Source organism: Oncorhynchus gorbuscha, linkage group LG22 (genome assembly GCF_021184085.1).
Source record: "Oncorhynchus gorbuscha isolate QuinsamMale2020 ecotype Even-year linkage group LG22, OgorEven_v1.0, whole genome shotgun sequence".
NCBI classification, from domain to species: domain Eukaryota; kingdom Metazoa; phylum Chordata; class Actinopteri; order Salmoniformes; family Salmonidae; genus Oncorhynchus; species Oncorhynchus gorbuscha.
In genome coordinates this window covers 27972874-27990704 of record NC_060194.1, presented here as the reverse complement: position 1 = coordinate 27990704, position 17831 = coordinate 27972874, and the positions used below count along the sequence as shown (strand labels likewise).

At 45.6% G+C, this 17831-nt stretch overlaps 1 protein-coding gene across 14 annotated transcripts in view; it reads left to right on the top strand.

Annotated features, from left to right (window-relative positions):
• LOC124009345 (adhesion G protein-coupled receptor L2-like) overlaps positions 1 to 17831 on the top strand; it is a 135640-nt gene that overhangs the window by 12040 nt on the left and 105769 nt on the right. For all 14 annotated transcript variants that reach the window (XR_006834279.1, XR_006834280.1, XM_046321048.1 and 11 more), the window contains exon 2: positions 13400 to 13608. Coding sequence is in view for 12 of the 14 variants with exons in the window: in XM_046321048.1 (XP_046177004.1) it covers positions 13533 to 13608 (76 nt within the window). In the remaining 2 variants the exon portion in view is untranslated. The remainder of the gene's footprint in view (positions 1 to 13399; positions 13609 to 17831) is intronic.

The following is a 17831-nucleotide window of genomic DNA, read 5'->3' as shown; positions in this document are numbered from 1 at the left end:
CTCCAGGACTGGGCTAGGGCTCTGCTTCAGTCTTCTACTCCAGTACTGGGCTAGGGCTCTGCTTCAGTCTTCTACTCCAGTACTGGGCTAGGGCTCTGCTTCAGTCTTCTACTCCAGTACTGGGCTAGGGCTCTGCTTCAGTCTTCTACTCCAGTACCGGGCTAGGGCTCTGCTTCAGTCTTCTACTCCAGTATTGGGCTAGGGCTCTGCTTCAGTCTTCTACTCCAGGACTGGGCTAGGGCTCTGCTTCAGTCTTCTACTCCAGGACTGGGCTAGGGCTCTGCTTCAGTCTTCTACTCCAGTACTGGGCTAGGGCTCTGCTTCAGTCTTCTACTCCAGGACTGGGCTAGGGCTCTGCTTCAGTCTTCTACTCCAGTACTGGGCTAGGGCTCTGCTTCAGTCTTCTACTCCAGGACTGGGCTAGGGCTCTGCTTCAGTCTTCTACTCCAGGACTGGGCTAGGGCTCTGCTTCAGTCTTCTACTCCAGGACTGGGCTAGGGCTCTGCTTCAGTCTTCTACTCCAGGACTGGGCTAGGGCTCTGCTTCAGTCTTCTACTCCAGGACTGGGCTAGGGCTCTGCTTCAGTCTTCTACTCCAGGACTGGGCTAGGGCTCTGCTTCAGTCTTCTACTCCAGGACTGTGCTAGGGCTCTGCTTCAGTCTTCTACTCTAGGACTGGGCTAGGGCTCTGCTTCAGTCTTCTACTCCAGGACTGGGCTAGGGCTCTGCTTCAGTCTTCTACTCCAGGACTGGGCTAGGGCTCTGCTTCAGTCTTCTACTCCAGGACTGGGCTAGGGCTCTGCTTCAGTCTTCTACTCCAGGACTGGGCTAGGGCTCTGCTTCAGTCTTCTACTCCAGGACTGGGCTAGGGCTCTGCTTCAGTCTTCTACTCCAGTACTGGGCTAGGGCTCTGCTTCAGTCTTCTACTCCAGTACTGGGCTAGGGCTCTGCTTCAGTCTTCTACTCCAGTACTGGGCTAGGGCTCTGCTTCAGTCTTCTACTCCAGGACTGGGCTAGGGCTAAGCTACAGAATAAGGGAAACGCCGCTGTAGCTCTCTTGCTTTGTCTGAAGCATTGAGAAGAATGGCTGTTTGTTTGATTCTTATTTCTTGGTTTTGTCAGTGGTCTGAATGGAGGACAGAAAGAACTGGTTCGGCTTCTTTTTACATCTGTCAGAATATTTAAATGTTAAAGTGTGTGTGTGTTTGAACCTCAACCTACTGTTCAAAATATCCATAAGAAACAGGGCTGGTTTAAGTATGACCTAGCCCTCTCTTGTAGGAATCTCGGTGAAAGCGATAAGTAAATGATTAGCCAACAGACAACAGGGTAAACGGGTCAAACCAGTTTCTTTTCCCCCTAGGAAATGCAAATGTTTTATCCAGAATGGTTCAGGGTTGGCAATGAAATGCAGTAGTTCTAACTATCCCCTCCCCCAGTCAACTAGCTAGCTCTAGTGAAACTGCTTGGTATTCAATAGATGGATTTGCAGGTTTTTCAGTAACATACTCCTTTTGTTTGCTTGCCATATTGTGTTTAGCATACATTGTGTGTGTGTTGAACCGATTTGTGTGTGTATGTTCTCTGTCTATGTGTGTGTGTGTGTGTGTGTGTGTGTGTGTGTGTGTGTGTGTGTGTGTGTGTGTGTGTGTGTGTGTGTGTGTGTTCTGTCTATCTGTGTGTGTGTGTTCTGTCTATCTGTGTGTGTGTGTGTTCTGTGTGTGGATGTTCTCTGTCTATCTGTGTGTGGATGTTCTCTGTCTATCTGTGTGTGTGTGTTCTCTGTCTATCTGTGTGTGGATGTTCTCTGTCTATCTGTGTGTGGATGTTCTCTGTCTGTGTGTGTGGATGTTCTCTGTCTGTGTGTGTGGGTGTTCTCTGTCTGTGTGTGTGGGTGTTCTCTGTCTATCTGTGTGTGGGTGTTCTCTGTCTATCTGTGTGTGGATGTTCTCTGTCTGTGTGTGTGGATGTTCTCTGTCTGTGTGTGTGGATGTTCTCTGTCTGTGTGTGTGGATGTTCTGTCTGTGTGTGTGTGGATGTTCTGTCTGTGTGTGTGTGGATGTTCTCTGTCTATCTGTGTGTGGATGTTCTCTGTCTGTGTGTGTGGATGTTCTCTGTCTGTGTGTGTGGGTGTTCTCTGTCTGTGTGTGTGGGTGTTCTCTGTCTGTGTGTGTGGGTGTTCTCTGTCTGTGTGTGTGGGTGTTCTCTGTCTGTGTGTGTGTGGGTGTTCTCTGTCTATCTGTGTGTGGTTGTTCTCTGTCTATCTGTGTGTGGGTGTTCTCTGTCTATCTGTGTGTGGGTGTTCTCTGTCTATCTGAGTGTGGGTGTTCTCTGTCTATCTGAGTGTGGGTGTTCTCTGTCTATCTGAGTGTGGGTGTTCTCTGTCTATCTGAGTGTGGGTGTTCTCTGTCTATCTGAGTGTGGGTGTTCTCTGTCTATCTGTGTGTGGGTGTTCTCTGTCTATCTGTGTGTGTCTGTGCGACCTCCTTCCTATTTGTAACTGTGTACATTTGCACTCCTCTCTTCCATCACATTCTGCCTCACTGAGAGTGTAGATTGAGAGGTAGAGGCTCAGGTGTTCCGCTGCAGAGGATGTTTGTCCACAGCAGCATGTAATATGTTTCACATTGGTAGTTGTGAAGTTCCTACCACGTTACCTGCAGGGGAATCGAGCTGTTCCTGTCCTTCAGCCAGGATTCACGCCCTGTTTGAACATTTGAACATTCAGGGAATGATCACAAATGTTTTATGGTGCTTATTTTTTACTTGCTGTGAATATGAGTGTGAGTGAGGGTGCCAAGCCAACCACAATTTCCCTTGTAAATTGTTATTGAGTGTTTGAGTGCGCCGAGGGTGGGGGTGGGTAGGTGAGGGTGGGGGTATGTGCGTGCGCCCGCTTGCATGTGTTTGTGCATGTTCGTTAATGCCTGTGCGCGCGCGTGTGTGTGTGTGTGTGTGTGTGTGTGGATAAAGATCATGTAGTGGAGTGAGAGAGAACCAGAACAAGGCATGGAGGAGGACTAGAGGAGAGGAGGAGTATGTCTTTCAGTGTGAAGATATGAAGGACAGACTGATTGAAAAGAGGAGCTCTGTGTGACATGTCAGAGGATGAGATGCTGGGTGCTGTTCTCTAACTGACCCTCACTGTTTAACTCACTGTGTAAAGGTCAGCTTATTCATTTCACTGCCAAGCTCTGCAGTGGTACTGAGCTGGGAGGAGTGGGAGAGCGAAGGGTGTAGTATTTCTTGATGAAACTGACATTTAAAAGCTTCTCCCCCTTATGATTATTTTGACTCATCCAAGTATGATTCTGAGTCTTCTTCGGAAAGAGAGGGGTGTGGTGTGTTGGTTAAGTTGAAACTGATTCTGATTGTTATTTTTCTTCTTCAAATTCACAGATTACTCAGAATACATTTGGGTTAATTTAGCCCAGGTAACCTTTTATAAATCGGTCTTGTTGAGAAGCTATAGACTAAAGATGGGGAATGTTTTGAACAGGAACTTTTCACTATAACATTAGACAATGTAATGTCAAAATTGCTTCTGAACTTACTATTTAGGCCACTAATTCTGATGGGTATTATAAACACAGTAGTGAGGGTTGAAATGATGAGGGTAGTATTGACTGACTTTTTTACTTAACTCTTCCCACACGTATTTCTGCTCATTCAATACAATTCATACTTCTCTCTGGGTCTCTTGCATCCGTTTCTCACTCCTATTTCTGCCTATTCATTTCTATTCTTCTGCTTTCTGCTAACCTCAATGACAGACCTAGTTGTTTTCTCTTTTGTAGTCGATCTTCTGAAGACTACCCCACTCTGTCCTCTCAATTTCACAATACATTCTCTCTCTCTCATCCTGTGTGTGTGTGTGTGTGTGTCCGTTGACACTCTTTATCTATAATTTCAATCTCTGTTGGCAGAGAGTCTTGAAACGCACCAACCGACCATCGTTGAGCCTATGAATACCATGCAGCTTGCTACTGGTTCTTGCTTGCCCCATTCCCTCCTTCATGCCCCATCCCAAAATATATTATCAGCTTCACGGTGCTGAACCCTCCTCCCACCTGACTGCCATGCCTGACTTGCGCCTGTCTCCATCACTGGCAGCCATGGCATGTGCTCTGTCTGCACCACTGACAGAGCCAAGGAAGTGACATCATGTCCCTTAAGAGAGGAGTTGGAGAGGAGATCCCTGACAGACTGGGTCTGTCATGACAAAGTGTTGGTGTGCAATGGATCTGGGGGACTTGTTTTCTCAGTTCCTGTAGATTCCAACTACACCCTAACCCAGACCCCCTGCTCCCCTCTTACCATCTTCTCATGTTTGATATTCCCCCTCACGTGTTGGTCTTTTTGTTCCGAATGTAGGCCATGTGTGGGGGTAGGTGGGTGGGGTGCACCGTTCCCCAAATTAGTTAGTCAGAGAGGGCTGAAGAACTAAAGCATTATGCCTGCGAGATTCAGACTGGAACACAGACAAAACACACAGCTAGGCCCACATCTTTATTTCAACGTGGAGCGTTGAGCTTACACCAGTCCATGACTACTTACTTGCTCTAGTTGTGTTCCAATCTCACTTGATATGTATATATGCACTCTTTATATCTCTCCCTGTCCCTGGCACTGACAATTGAAAATAAATTAACATTCCTGGGGCTTTATTTAGTCCTTCGTTAAGCCTGTTGAAAATATTGGAGGGTGAACCCAGCAGGTCAAGCCATACTCACAAGCTGTCAATCCTTCCCAGTGACCCTCCCACCCCTTTCTTTCTCCTCCCTTCCCATTCTTCTCTCCCTCTCCTCTCTCTCTTTCTCTCCCATCCATTCAGTTCCTCCCTTCTTACTAAAGCCTGGACTCCCATTCTCTCTCTCTAGTCTATTCTTTCTCCGGTTGCCTCTCCAGCTTGAGAGAGGCAGCCACAAGCTTTGTCTCTTTACATTCCTTCAGCCTGCTGCTGCACCAATTAGCCTCGTATTTCATGTTAGGACATGTGGCCTGTTTCTTTCCATCCATTTATTCTAATATTAATTTAATTGCTTGCCTTCCACTTTTAAATGTTTGCTTATTTATTTTCTGTCATTCCTCTGAAATATGAAACATTTGTTTGCAATGTGGTGTTTTTTCTCTTCCATCCTCCGGACTGATGATACATTTGTCTCCTGGCTATTCTCATTGTCAATGGGTGGAGAAACCGAAAGATGTTCTAGATGTTTACATGTCATTTTTCATCTCCTGGGATGGATTCTTGTTGTCTGGGATGATATACGGTGAATAGAAAGAGTGAAAGCAGGGAAAGGGACGATTCATATCCATTGTTCCGTATAAGGGAAAGGTTAGCACCTAAAGTGCAGATGATGAGTTAATAACTTGAAATGATTCTAGAAGATTTCAGGATTATTAAACCGTCAAGCCATAAGATTTAATGTAGCTGGTGACAGTAAGTCATAACTTTGTTCTGTACACTATTATTACTATAACCGCTGCCAACGGCGATGGTGGAATTGGAGCCCGATGTGAATATTCCTTCCTGGTTGAGTAACCTGAATCATTTGAGAGTTTAGGACTATAAGGTTCTATCTAATAAAATAAAAAAAGATAGAAAACAGAACAAGGTTGTCAACTATTTTTCTATCTTTATAATACTCTGAATAACCCAATTCATGTTGTTAAACTACAATATAAAATTGCTGACACCATTCAAATTTTAAAGGCAATTTTCAGAATCATCTTTTTGAAGATGATTTAGTTTAGTCCCAATCTCTGGACTTCCTTGCTGTTCTGAGGAGCTGTGCTGTAGAGAATTTCTCCACAAACACACACGGTCTCTGATGGGTTAACTATGCCTCACTTACCTCTTTTCTGCTAGAGGAGGCCTCCTCCCCACCACCCACCACAATCTCCCCTTCTCTGATGTAAAATTATGATACGTCTGTCAGCACTCGTGAAAAGCGTCTTCATGTTAATCGGCTAATCCTTTTATCTCAAGTCTGACCAAATCCAGTCCAGAAACCCCCGCAAACAAAACGTCTGTTTAGGGATGGGGGGGATGAGGGGTGAGATGAGCGCAGCGGCCGGCTCCTCTGCCAGCTTAAAGGAGAAAGGGAACATGATACTCAGCGGGGTGACTGTGCGGGTGGCTCTGGGTAGTACTGAGCAGGAGGAGAAAGGGAACATGTTACTCAGCGGGGTGACTGTGCGGGTGGCTCTGGGTAGTACTGAGCAGGAGGGGAAAGGGAACATGATACTCAGCGGGGTGACGGTGCGGGTGGCTCTGGGTAGTACTGAGCAGGAGGGGAAAGGGAACATGATACTCAGCGGGGTGACGGTGCGGGTGGCTCTGGGTAGTACTGAGCAGGAGGGGAAAGGGAACATGATACTCAGCGGGGTGACGGTGCGGGTGGCTCTGGGTAGTACTGAGCAGGAGGGGAAAGGGAACATGTTACTCAGCGTGGTGACGGTGCGGGTGGCTCTGGGTAGTACTGAGCAGGAGGGGAAAGGGAACATGATACTCAGCGGGGTGACGGTGCGGGTGGCTCTGGGTAGTACTGAGCAGGAGGGGAAAGGGAACATGTTACTCAGTGGGGTGACGGTGCGGGTGGCTCTGGGTAGTACTGAGCAGGAGGAGAAAGGGAACATGATACTCAGCGGGGTGACGGTGCGGGTGGCTCTGGGTAGTACTGAGCAGGAGGAGAAAGGGAACATGATACTCAGCGGGGTGACGGTGCGGGTGGCTCTGGGTAGTACTGAGCAGGAGGGGAAAGGGAACATGTTACTCAGCGGGGTGACGGTGCGGGTGGCTCTGGGTAGTACTGAGCAGGAGGAGAAAGGGAACATGATACTCAGCGGGGTGACGGTGCGGGTGGCTCTGGGTAGTACTGAGCAGGAGGGGAAAGGGAACATGATACTCAGCGGGGTGACAGTGCGGGTGGCTCTGGGTAGTACTGAGCAGGAGGAGAAAGGGAACATGTTACTCAGCGGGGTGACGGTGCGGGTGGCTCTGGGTAGTACTGAGCAGGAGGAGAAAGGGAACATGTTACTCAGCGGGGTGACGGTGCGGGTGGCTCTGGGTAGTACTGAGCAGGAGGGAAAGAAAGGGAACATGATACTCAGGGGTGACGGGGGTGGCTCTGGGTAGTACTGAGCAGGAGGAGAAAGGGAACATGTGCGGGTGGCTGGCTCTGGGTAGTACTGAGCAGGAGGAGAAAGGGAACATGATACTCAGCGGGGTGAGGAGGAGAAAGGTGCTCAGGGTGGCTCTGGGTAGTACTGAGCAGGAGGAGAAAGGGAACATGATACTCAGCGGGGTGACGGTGCGGGTGGCTCTGGGTAGTACTGAGCAGGAGGAGAAAGGGAACATGATACTCAGCGGGGTGACGGTGCGGGTGGCTCTGGGTAGTACTGAGCAGGAGGAGAAAGGGAACATGATACTCAGCGGGGTGACTGGGGTGGCTCTGGGTAGTACTGAGCAGGAGGAGAAAGGGAACATGATACTCAGCGGGGTGACGGTGCGGGTGGCTCTGGGTAGTACTGAGCAGGAGGGGAAAGGGAACATGATACTCAGCGGGGTGACGGTGCGGGTGGCTCTGGGTAGTACTGAGCAGGAGGGGAAAGGGAACATGATACTCAGCGGGGTGATGGTGCGGGTGGCTCTGGGTAGTACTGAGCAGGAGGAGAAAGGGAACATGTTACTCAGCGGGGTGACTGTGCGGGTGGCTCTGGGTAGTACTGAGCAGGAGGAGAAAGGGAACATGATACTCAGCGGGGTGACGGTGCGGGTGGCTCTGGGTAGTACTGAGCAGGAGGGGAAAGGGGCCCTGGGGCAGACTAGTCTAGAGGGAAGGAACCCCAGGCCCCACTCTCCCTGGTGTCTGGTGGGGAAGAGCGGCTGAGCCAGCCGAGCAGGGCAGAGAGGCAGAGAGTTTAGTGGGTAGGGGGTAGGGGGTAGGGGGTAGGGGGCAGGGCATTACAGGCTCACTCCCTCCCACCCCTGCCCCCACAACTCATATTTGGGGAAGATGAATGTGTATAACGCTAGAGTTATACACATTCATCTTACAGCACAGTACCACTGCAGAGCTTGGCAGGGAGGTGGGGGGGGGTGAATGGAAAACCAGGGTGCCAGGCCTCACAGCCCTCAGACTCCTGGGAATCAGGGATTATTAGCAAGGCTCACTCTGTTTTGGGCCGCTGTGAGACGAAGTAGCGCTATACTGCTGCTCCGCTATGCTCTTGTCTGATCTAGTGGTCTAATGATTCTCTTTCAATCCGAGTCTGAATGCACCACCTAACTTCTAACTGATAAATTATCATAGCCTTGTGTGTGTTAGCTTGGCACCACACAGTATAACAGTTAGTGGTACATTTGACCTCAAAGCAAGATAAATTACCTTTGGGCCTGTAAACTGTGCACTCTGCTCCGCGAGGACCTGCAGTTGCATTCAGTTAGCCTGTTTTAAATAGGGATCTCCAGCCACCTATAGAGCCATTTTAAAGAATGATTCCAATATGGAGATTTGACTTATGACTCCGTAAGCCAATGCAGATAGAAGCTCCCAAAACAATGTTTTGTGCGTGTGTGCCTTCACGTTGCCAGAAATATCTTAGCTGGGCATTAGTGGGGTCCAGAGAGCGATCAGAGCAGAGTGCTCCGCTGCTCAAATTTAGGTTCATTATAAAATAATCAGGGAAGTTGACGAGTGGCTCTGGAGAGGAGGAGTACACACAGAAAAGCAAATGATCCTCTTTTGGTGTCCTCCACTCTTTAAAGTGTGAAATGCAGTGTACTGTGTGGATGGTGGCATGGTGTTTATATGGACATGGTCACATTTTGGATGTTAAACATACACAATATGGCCAAAAGTATGTGGACACCTGCTCGTCGAACATCTCATTCAATAATCATGGACATTAATATGGAGTTGGTCCCCTCTTTGCTGCTATAACAGCCTCTACTCTTCTGGGAAGGCTTTCCGCTAGATTTTGGAACATTGCTGCGGAGACTTGTTTCCATTCAGTCTCAAGACCATTAGTGAGGTCGAGCACTGATGTTGGGCGATTAGGCCTGGCTCGCCAGTCGGCTTTCCAATTCATCCCAAAGGTGTTCGATGGGGTTGAGGTCAGGGCTCTGTGCTGGCCAGTCAAGTTCTTCCACTCTGATCTCAACAAACCACTTATGTATGGACCCCCAAACTGTTTCCACAAAGTTAGAAGCACAGAATAGTCTAGAATGTAATTTTATGCTGTAGCTTTAAGATTTCCCCTCACTAGAACTAAGGAGAATAGAACAAACCATAATAAACAGCCCCAGACCATTATTCCTCCACCAAACTAAAAAGTTGGCACTATGCATTGGGGTAGGTAGCGTTCTCCTGGCATCCGCCAAACCTATATTCATCCGTAGGACTGACGGATGGTGAAGCGTGATTCATCGCTCCAGAGAACATGCTTCCACTGCTCCAGAGTCCAATGGGGATGAGCTTTACACCACTCCAGTCGACTCTTGTCATTCCGCATGGTGATCTTAGGCATGTGTGCGGCTGCTCGGCCATAGAAACCCATTTCATGAAGCTCCCGCTGAACAGTTCTTGTGCTGACGATGCTTCCAGACTCAGTTTGGAACTGGGACAGGCGAGGACAGATGATTTTTAGCTTGTGTGGCCTACCACTTTGCAGCTGAGTCGTTGTTGCCCCTAGACATTCCCACTTCACCTTAACAGCACTTACAGTTTACCAGGGCAGCTCTAGCAGGGCATACATTTTACGAACTGACTTGTTGGGAAGGTGGCATCCTATGATGGTGTCACTGAGCTCTTCAGCAAAGCCATTCTACTGCCAATGTTTGTCGATGGAGATTGCATGGCTGTGTGCTCGATTTTATACACCTGTCAGCAACGGGTGTGGCTGAAATAGCAGAATCCACTCATTTGAAGGGGTGTCCACATACTTTTGTATATATAGTGTAGATAGGTACATCATGGCCTAGGTTAAATCATCTGTACTAGTTGGATGTCTTCTTGCTGGTTTTGTTTATGTACAGGTCAAGGTGTGTGTACTAACGTGTATATTTGACATGTCATCGATCCAGAGTATTTGACTTGTGTTCTAACAAGTCTCTCTATCTGGTGCATTGAGAGCATTTTAGGGAGTGGAGCCTAACCTTAGCTGAGGCAGACAAAGCCGTGTGGACTGTTTGTGGCTGCCCTCCTCCCGCTAGTTTGTGGCTGCCCTCAAGATAAGGAGGAAGCAGACAAAAGTACCTCACAAAGGAGCTGTGTCTCTAATGGTTTGCTGTGTGAGTCTGTGTGAGCGCGTTGCCTGAGCAACAGGGTCCTCTCCTGTGGGGATAAGGCAGTAGAACTCTGGGGAGGGAGGGAAGGGGGTAGTAGTGAGTTGAGGGAGGAATGCGGTGTGAAGGCAGTCAGTGTAAACATGTAGCCTGTAGCCCAGGGATGAGTGCTCCGTCATGCTCTCCTCTACCCAAGAGTATTTCCTGTCAGAAGTGAAAAATAAACACATATTCAGACTTGATAGACTAAGTACACTGAGTATACCAAACATTAGGAACACCTAGGGCTGTGATTGTATTACCGCCACACCGGCGGTCACGAGTCATGAAGGCAGTCAAATTCCACATGATCGTTTAGGCACTGTAATTAATCTTCAAGTTCTGATGCTGCTGATGGTCATTTCTAGCCTACTGACATTTTTAACTGCCTGGTACTCAGCACTCTATTGTCCCTCTAATCACTCTGACATCAATGCAAATGTGTTTGAAATCTAATCCATCGCTTCATAAGAACCCATGAGCTCATGTTGCGCAACATTTCTATAGGCTCTGCAATTGCGTGAGAAAACAGAGTGATGGCCACTACTAAAAAGAGGAGGATCCTATCAGCTTTCTATAGGCTAAGCTTACTATATTTATTTCTCACTTGTCCTAATATTTAGCACATTGCTTCTCTTTACAACAGGAGTATAGCCTACCTGGCTGGCATGAAAATTAAACACTGGAATAGCGTCCTCCATTCGCTATTTAAGTGCATGAGGTTATGTATTTTTTTTCCTGCTGCCCCTGTTTCGATATAGGTGCATGATAATGGTCCATTCTAAATCATTACAAATGTCACACATATATATTATTTAGTGTATTTAAAGACCAGATTGAATCAAGAATAGTCTGATGGGTGACAATATTAGCCTATCATTGTGAATTATATAGAGAGACTGATGAAGTGTGTACAGCCGGTGCAATAAACTAAGCAGAGCTTAGAGCTTTCAAGCAACTTTTTTCATATCATTATTAGTCGCATCATGCAGTCTTAGAATGTATTAAAAATCAAAACATGTAGCCCAGTGTTTGTAGAACAACTAAAATGACATTTATACCTCTAAATTAAGCATATAGGAGAACCTATTTCTTTGTTAACCGCTCAACACAAAATAGCTGCATGTGTGCACTCCCTCAAATCATTTTGAGAAAATATTTATATTTTATAAAGCTGTTCAATAAAATATAAAAGAATTCAGTGGAATTATAAGCAAATCTTGTCTGCTAAATGAACTAGTGTAGCCCACAGCCATTCGGCATAGCCAGATCAGGGCCTAACATAAAGACAACTCCGAGTATGCTATTCTGTTCTTCAGAAATATACTTTTGTTTTCGTCATATCATGCTTCTTTAGACCTGTCTAAAATAAATAATAGATTTGTTGTGAAGGTGTAGGCTATATTACATGGATTTATTATAATTTTTTAAATGGCTTGTAGGCCGTGTGGAAGCCAAGAGATGCTAAATGTGTTTATGTTAATTAACGGTCAATTACAGTGAGACTGACAGTTATTTGTGTGACAATCACCGGCTGGTGACATGTTGTGACCACCACAGCCCTAGGAACACCTTCATAATATTGAGCCCTCAGAACAAGTTAAATTTGTCGGGGCATGGACTCTACAAGGTGTCGTTCCGCAGGGATGCTGGCCCATGTTGATTCCAATGCGTCCCACAGTTGGCTGGATGTCCTTTTGGTTGTGGGCCATTCTAGATACACGTGAAACAGTTGGCTGGATGTCCTTTTGGTTGTGGGCCATTCTAGATACACGTGAAACAGTTGGCTGGATGTCCTTTTTGTTGTGGGCCATTCTAGATACACGTGAAACAGTTGGCTGGATGTCCTTTTGTTGTGGGCCATTCTAGATACACGTGAAACAGTTGGCTGGATGTCCTTTTGGTTGTGGGCCATTCTAGATACACGTGAAACAGTTGGCTGGATGTCCTTTTGGTTGTGGGCCATTCTAGATACACGTGAAACAGTTGGCTGGATGTCCTTTTGGTTGTGGGCCATTCTAGATACACGTGAAACAGTTGGCTGGATGTCCTTTTGGTTGTGGGCCATTCTAGATACACGTGAAACAGTTGGCTGGATGTCCTTTTGGTTGTGGGCCATTCTAGATACACGTGAAACAGTTGGCTGGATGTCCTTTTGGTTGTGGGCCATTCTAGATACACGTGAAACAGTTGGCTGGATGTCCTTTTGGTTGTGGGCCATTCTAGATACACGTGAAACAGTTGGCTGGATGTCCTTTTGGTTGTGGGCCATTCTAGATACACGTGAAACAGTTGGCTGGATGTCCTTTTGGTTGTGGGCCATTCTAGATACACGTGAAACAGTTGGCTGGATGTCCTTTTGGTTGTGGGCCATTCTAGATACACGTGAAACAGTTGGCTGGATGTCCTTTTGGTTGTGGTCCATTCTAGATACACGTGAAACAGTTGAGCGTCAAAAAAACCAGCAGCGTTGCAGTTCTTGACACAAGCCGTTGTGCCTGTGGCTCCTACTACCATACCCAGTTCAAAGGCACTTCAATCTTTTCTTGTTCGTTTACACTCTGAATGGCACACATACATAATCCATGTCTCAATTCTCTCAAGGTTTAAAAATCCTTCTTTAACCTGTCTCCTCCCCTTCATCTACACCGATTTGAGGTAGATTTAACACGTGACATCAATAAGGAGTCATAGCTTTCACCTGGATTCACCTGGTCTGTCTGTCTGTGAAAGAGCAGGTGTTCTTAATGAGTTTGTCATACCCATCCTTTTGCCTGCTGAATATCTCACTGGTTTGATGTATTTTTTGTGTTTGTTTTAGCAGACCCAATATATCCAAAGAGACTTAGTTATCACACATTTTCAGCATACTTACGTCTCACCATGATTATTCACCATTTGTACTGTTTTAATATTTCTGTTAATTTATCCCTCAATCTGTTCAATCCCACCTTTAGAGACGGCAGCTGGGATGGCATAGCCTTTGTGATGATGACCACGTTTCGACTTGTAGCAGTAAAACACAGTTTTCCTCCTCCTCACCCTCTTCTTCCTCTCTCTGTATTTTCAGATGACAAGATGAGAGGCTTCTCCTAGAACCACGGATCACTGACTACTCCCAGACTCCTCTTCTTCTATTCTATATCCTAAAGCCACAGTGGTTTGCTAGCAGGCACCTGGAGCGGCTTCAGTACTCGGCAACGATGGCTCCTGCAGCATGGAGGTGTCTAGTTCTCCATGGTCTACTGCTCACCCTCATTCATCTCCATTGTTCAGAAGGTAAGTCCTTATGTGTGTCTGCGCCTGTGTCGAATACTATGTGTTTTTCTAATGTGGTTCATGAAAGTGTTGATTTTGCTCACTTTTCCGTCTTCTAATGGGAGCGAAGAGTTGTTGTTATATAGTGAATTCACTTTTCTCTTTAAAAGTTGACAATAACACTGGAAGTGGGTTTTCTAGCTGAATATTTGAGTGCAGTGCACCCAGGCTTTTGTGCTTCAGAAAACTGTTTTTATATTGATTGGCTGACTCCGTTAAGTACCTGCATCTTGAACCTTCAATTGAAGGAGCTGGCATTTTGCCAAACAGAAGACTTTTGGAAGGAACTAGCAGTGTTTTATTTTCTCTATGCTACCCAAAGTCATCTCATTAGTTTTTTAGTTTCATTTAATTGTCTTACTTTAGATTAGTACATTTGACTGTAATTACAAGTTCTGTCCCCAAACTACCCCCTCTCTTATACCCATCAGAGGCTTTGATGTCGGTTGGTTAGTATGTCTGCTTAATGACAATCATTACATGTCTGCTCTGTTTCACTCTCATTGTACTCAAGTCACATGCTAGCGTGCCAAACATTGATTACAGCCAAACGTCAAAGAATATCAACTCAGGGTTTCTTTTAAATTACATTTCTCTCTTTTCTCATGTTTTTATTTCACACTTGCATAGATTTCATTTGTCTTTTGGTTTTATATTTAAATCTGACTCTGTGAGGTGATTAACTAAAAAGAGATGGATATGGAACAGTCGAGCCAGGCGTAACATTCAGAAAGAGATACACTCACTTTGTAGATTCATAGCAATTGTAGACCACACGAAATAAATCGCAGGGTCTTTTTCCCAGAAGAAATGAAAATAGTGCCTCCAGAGACGTTTGAAGAATGGGCCTCTGATTTGAGCTTGGAGATGGTCTGTGCTGAACGGTCCTGGTGATTCTCTTTTTGGGGAGGAGTTCCTGCTTTGGTATGCAGAAAGAAAGTCAAGGTTTGGGGTTTCACTTGACAAAGGCGTGGGCTCTCAGGCCTATGAATACATATTTGGCCATTCATCAAAGAAGGAATGTGTCTGTTTTTAGAGCGAAAGCCAATGTCAGATCCATCCACATGCCACTCACCATTACACCCCCCCGTGTGTGTATGACATTTTGAATCATGAACCTAATTTCCATGAATGTCCGTCCTACAAAAAGGCCCCCGTCTTTATAATGACTTCCTAGTATCATGATGTGATCATGTACACCCATGAACATTCCTCTTGCTTTGAAAATCCTTAATGACATACTTGAGCAGAAAATGATTTTTTCTCTCTCGTCTCTGGGTTATTGAATGCTCATGCTGGGTTTTTGTTACAAGAGAAATGGAGTCAGCACACACACTCTGTCTCCTCATTCCATCGGTGTTGATTAACGCTTGCAAAAAAATGCAATTTGGTGGGTCTTCTTAAAACCACCCAACATATTTTGTACCTTAATATGGCAAGTAGTTATGAATAAAAATGATGTTTTAGTGTTAAGGGAGAAAATATATTATGAATGGCAGTCCCATTCGTATTAGCATAATAGGGATATAATTGGATGCAGAGATAATCAGATCATCGAAAATGATGGTTCAGCGCATATTATATTTATATTAAAATGTATCTCTGTTTCCCTCTATTTATCCACAATTATTTTTTAAAGTTTTATTAATGTGTTTTCCGTTCTGTATTTGCACTGCTTTTTCAAATGATCTTGACTGGCTATATACTGACTAAGTACACTACTGTATATGCAAAAGTATATGGACACCCCTTCAAATGAGTGGATTCGGCTTTTTAAGTCACACCCGTTGCTCACCAGTGTGTAACATCAAGCACACAGGTATGCAATTTTCCATAGACAAACATTGGCAGTAGAATTGCCTTACTGAAGAGCTCAGTGACAGAGCTGCCCTGGTCAACTGTAAGTGCTGTTATTGTGAAGTGAAAACGTCTAGGAGCAACAACCGCTCAGCTGCAAAGTGGTAGAACGCACAAGCTCACGGAACAGGACACCGAGTGCTTAAGCGCGTAGTGCTTAAAAATGGTCTGTCCTTGGTTGCAACGCTCACTACCGAGTTCCAGACTGCCTCTGGAAGCAACGCCAGCACAATAACTGTTTGGCGGGAGCTTCATGAAATGGGTCTCCATGGCTGAGCAGCTGCACACAAGCCAAAGATCACCATGCGCATTGCCAAGCATTGGCTGGAGTGGTGTGAAGCTCGCCGCCATTGGACTCTGGAGTAGTGGAAACTCATTCTCTGGAGTGATGAATCACGCTTCACGAACTGGCAGTCTGACGGACATATCTGGGTTTGGCGGATGCCAGGAGAACGCTACATGCCCCAATGCATAGTGCCAACTGTAAAGTTTGGTGGAGGGGAAATAGGGGTCTGGGACTTTTTTTGTCATTCGGGCTTGGCCTCTTAGTTCTAGTCAAGGGAGATCTTAATGCTACAGCATACAGTGACATTCTAGATGATTCTGTGCCTCTGCCTTTGTGGCAACAGTTTGGGGAAGGCCCTTTCCTGTTTCAGCATGACAATGTCCCTGTGCACAAAGAGGTCCATACAGAAGTGGTTTGCTGAGCTCAGTTTGGAAGAACTTGACTGGCCTGCACAGAGCCCTGACCTCAACCCCATTGAACACCTTTGGGATGAATTGGAAAGCTGACTGCGAGCCAGGCCTAATCACCCAACATCAATGCCCGACCTCACAATGCTCTTGTGGCTGAATGGAAGAAAGTCTGTGCAGCAATGTTCCAAAATCTAGTGGAAAGTCTTCCCAGAAAAGTGGTGGGACCAACTCCATATTAGAAGCAAAGGTGGGACCAACTCCATATTACTGCCCATGATTTTGGAATGACATGTTCGACGAGCAGATGTCCACATAGTTTTTGGTCATGTAGTGCAAAATCATTCATGGAGCAGCAAACTGGGAGGGTATCATGTTAGTCAAGGGTGGTTTTAGACCGCCCAGCCTGTAGATATGAAGATAGAAGTTGACAACTAGATTCAGAGCAAGACAAGCAGCCAACCCTAGAAAGGCAGGGCCAGTGCGCACATGCTCCTGCATGCCAAGTACCTCTCACAATGGTAGTTATAATGAACTTCAAAAGAAAAGAAGCCAAGATTTCGGGGGATTATATCCTGCGGTTTATTTTGTGTAGACATTTTGTAGACCTTGTTGTGTTGTTCATTCCAGGAGTACAATAGGTCCCTCAACCGAAACATCCAAACATGTTTAAAACAGGAAGATGAATCAGATGAAGTCATTTCTCTTTATCTGTGTCATCTCTCTGTGTAGACGGGGATCAAGTATAACTTAGGAAACACTGTTTTGCTTTGTTCCCAACAAGTGTTTGAATGTTGCAGGCGATATATTTCAAATGTTGTTTCTAGACCAGGTTGTTATGTGTACTTGTCAAGCATATTAAACTGCTTTAGACAAAAGGTGTCAATGTTTTGTCTATATAAATACCAGCCTTTACGGAAAGTTTCTGAGAACTGAAGCAGAAAGTTGTCTAATGATTTTTTACATGGTTTACTCATCTGACACTTATTCATAGTTTGAATTATATACCAACTTTTTCAGTCAGTGAAAATTGCCAAAATGTAGTCACTCTTAAAGGGATACTTGGGGATTTTGGCATTGAGGCCCTTTATCTACTTCCCCAGAGTCAGATGAACTCCTGGATACCATCTCTGCGTCCAGTATGAAGGAAGTTAGAGGTGATTTCGTGAGCCAATGCTAACAAGCATTCATGCAATGACTGGAAGTCTATGCTATCTGCTAGCTATCTGCTAGCAGATACCATAGACTTACAGTCATTGCGCTAATTAGCAATTGTGCTTGTTAGCAACTTCCTTCAAACTTCACACAGAGACATAAAAATGGAATCCACAAGTTCATCTGTCTCTGGGGAAGGACATAAAGGGCTTCATTGCCAAAATCCTGAAGTATCTCCTTAATATATATGAAGGGCTGAAGCGTTTTAACCTAAACTATTTGCACATCATTTGCAATGTCCCATGCATTAGACTGTTGCTTTCAATAGCAGATCTTGCCAGAAAGTGATGATATTATTCTATTAACTCCCATACTTGAGTAATTTTATTATATCCAGATGGTTATAAGGGTCAACTATAAGTCCCAACTCACCAAAATGATTGGTAACAAGCCATAAGTAAGCTTGGCTGTGTATTGAT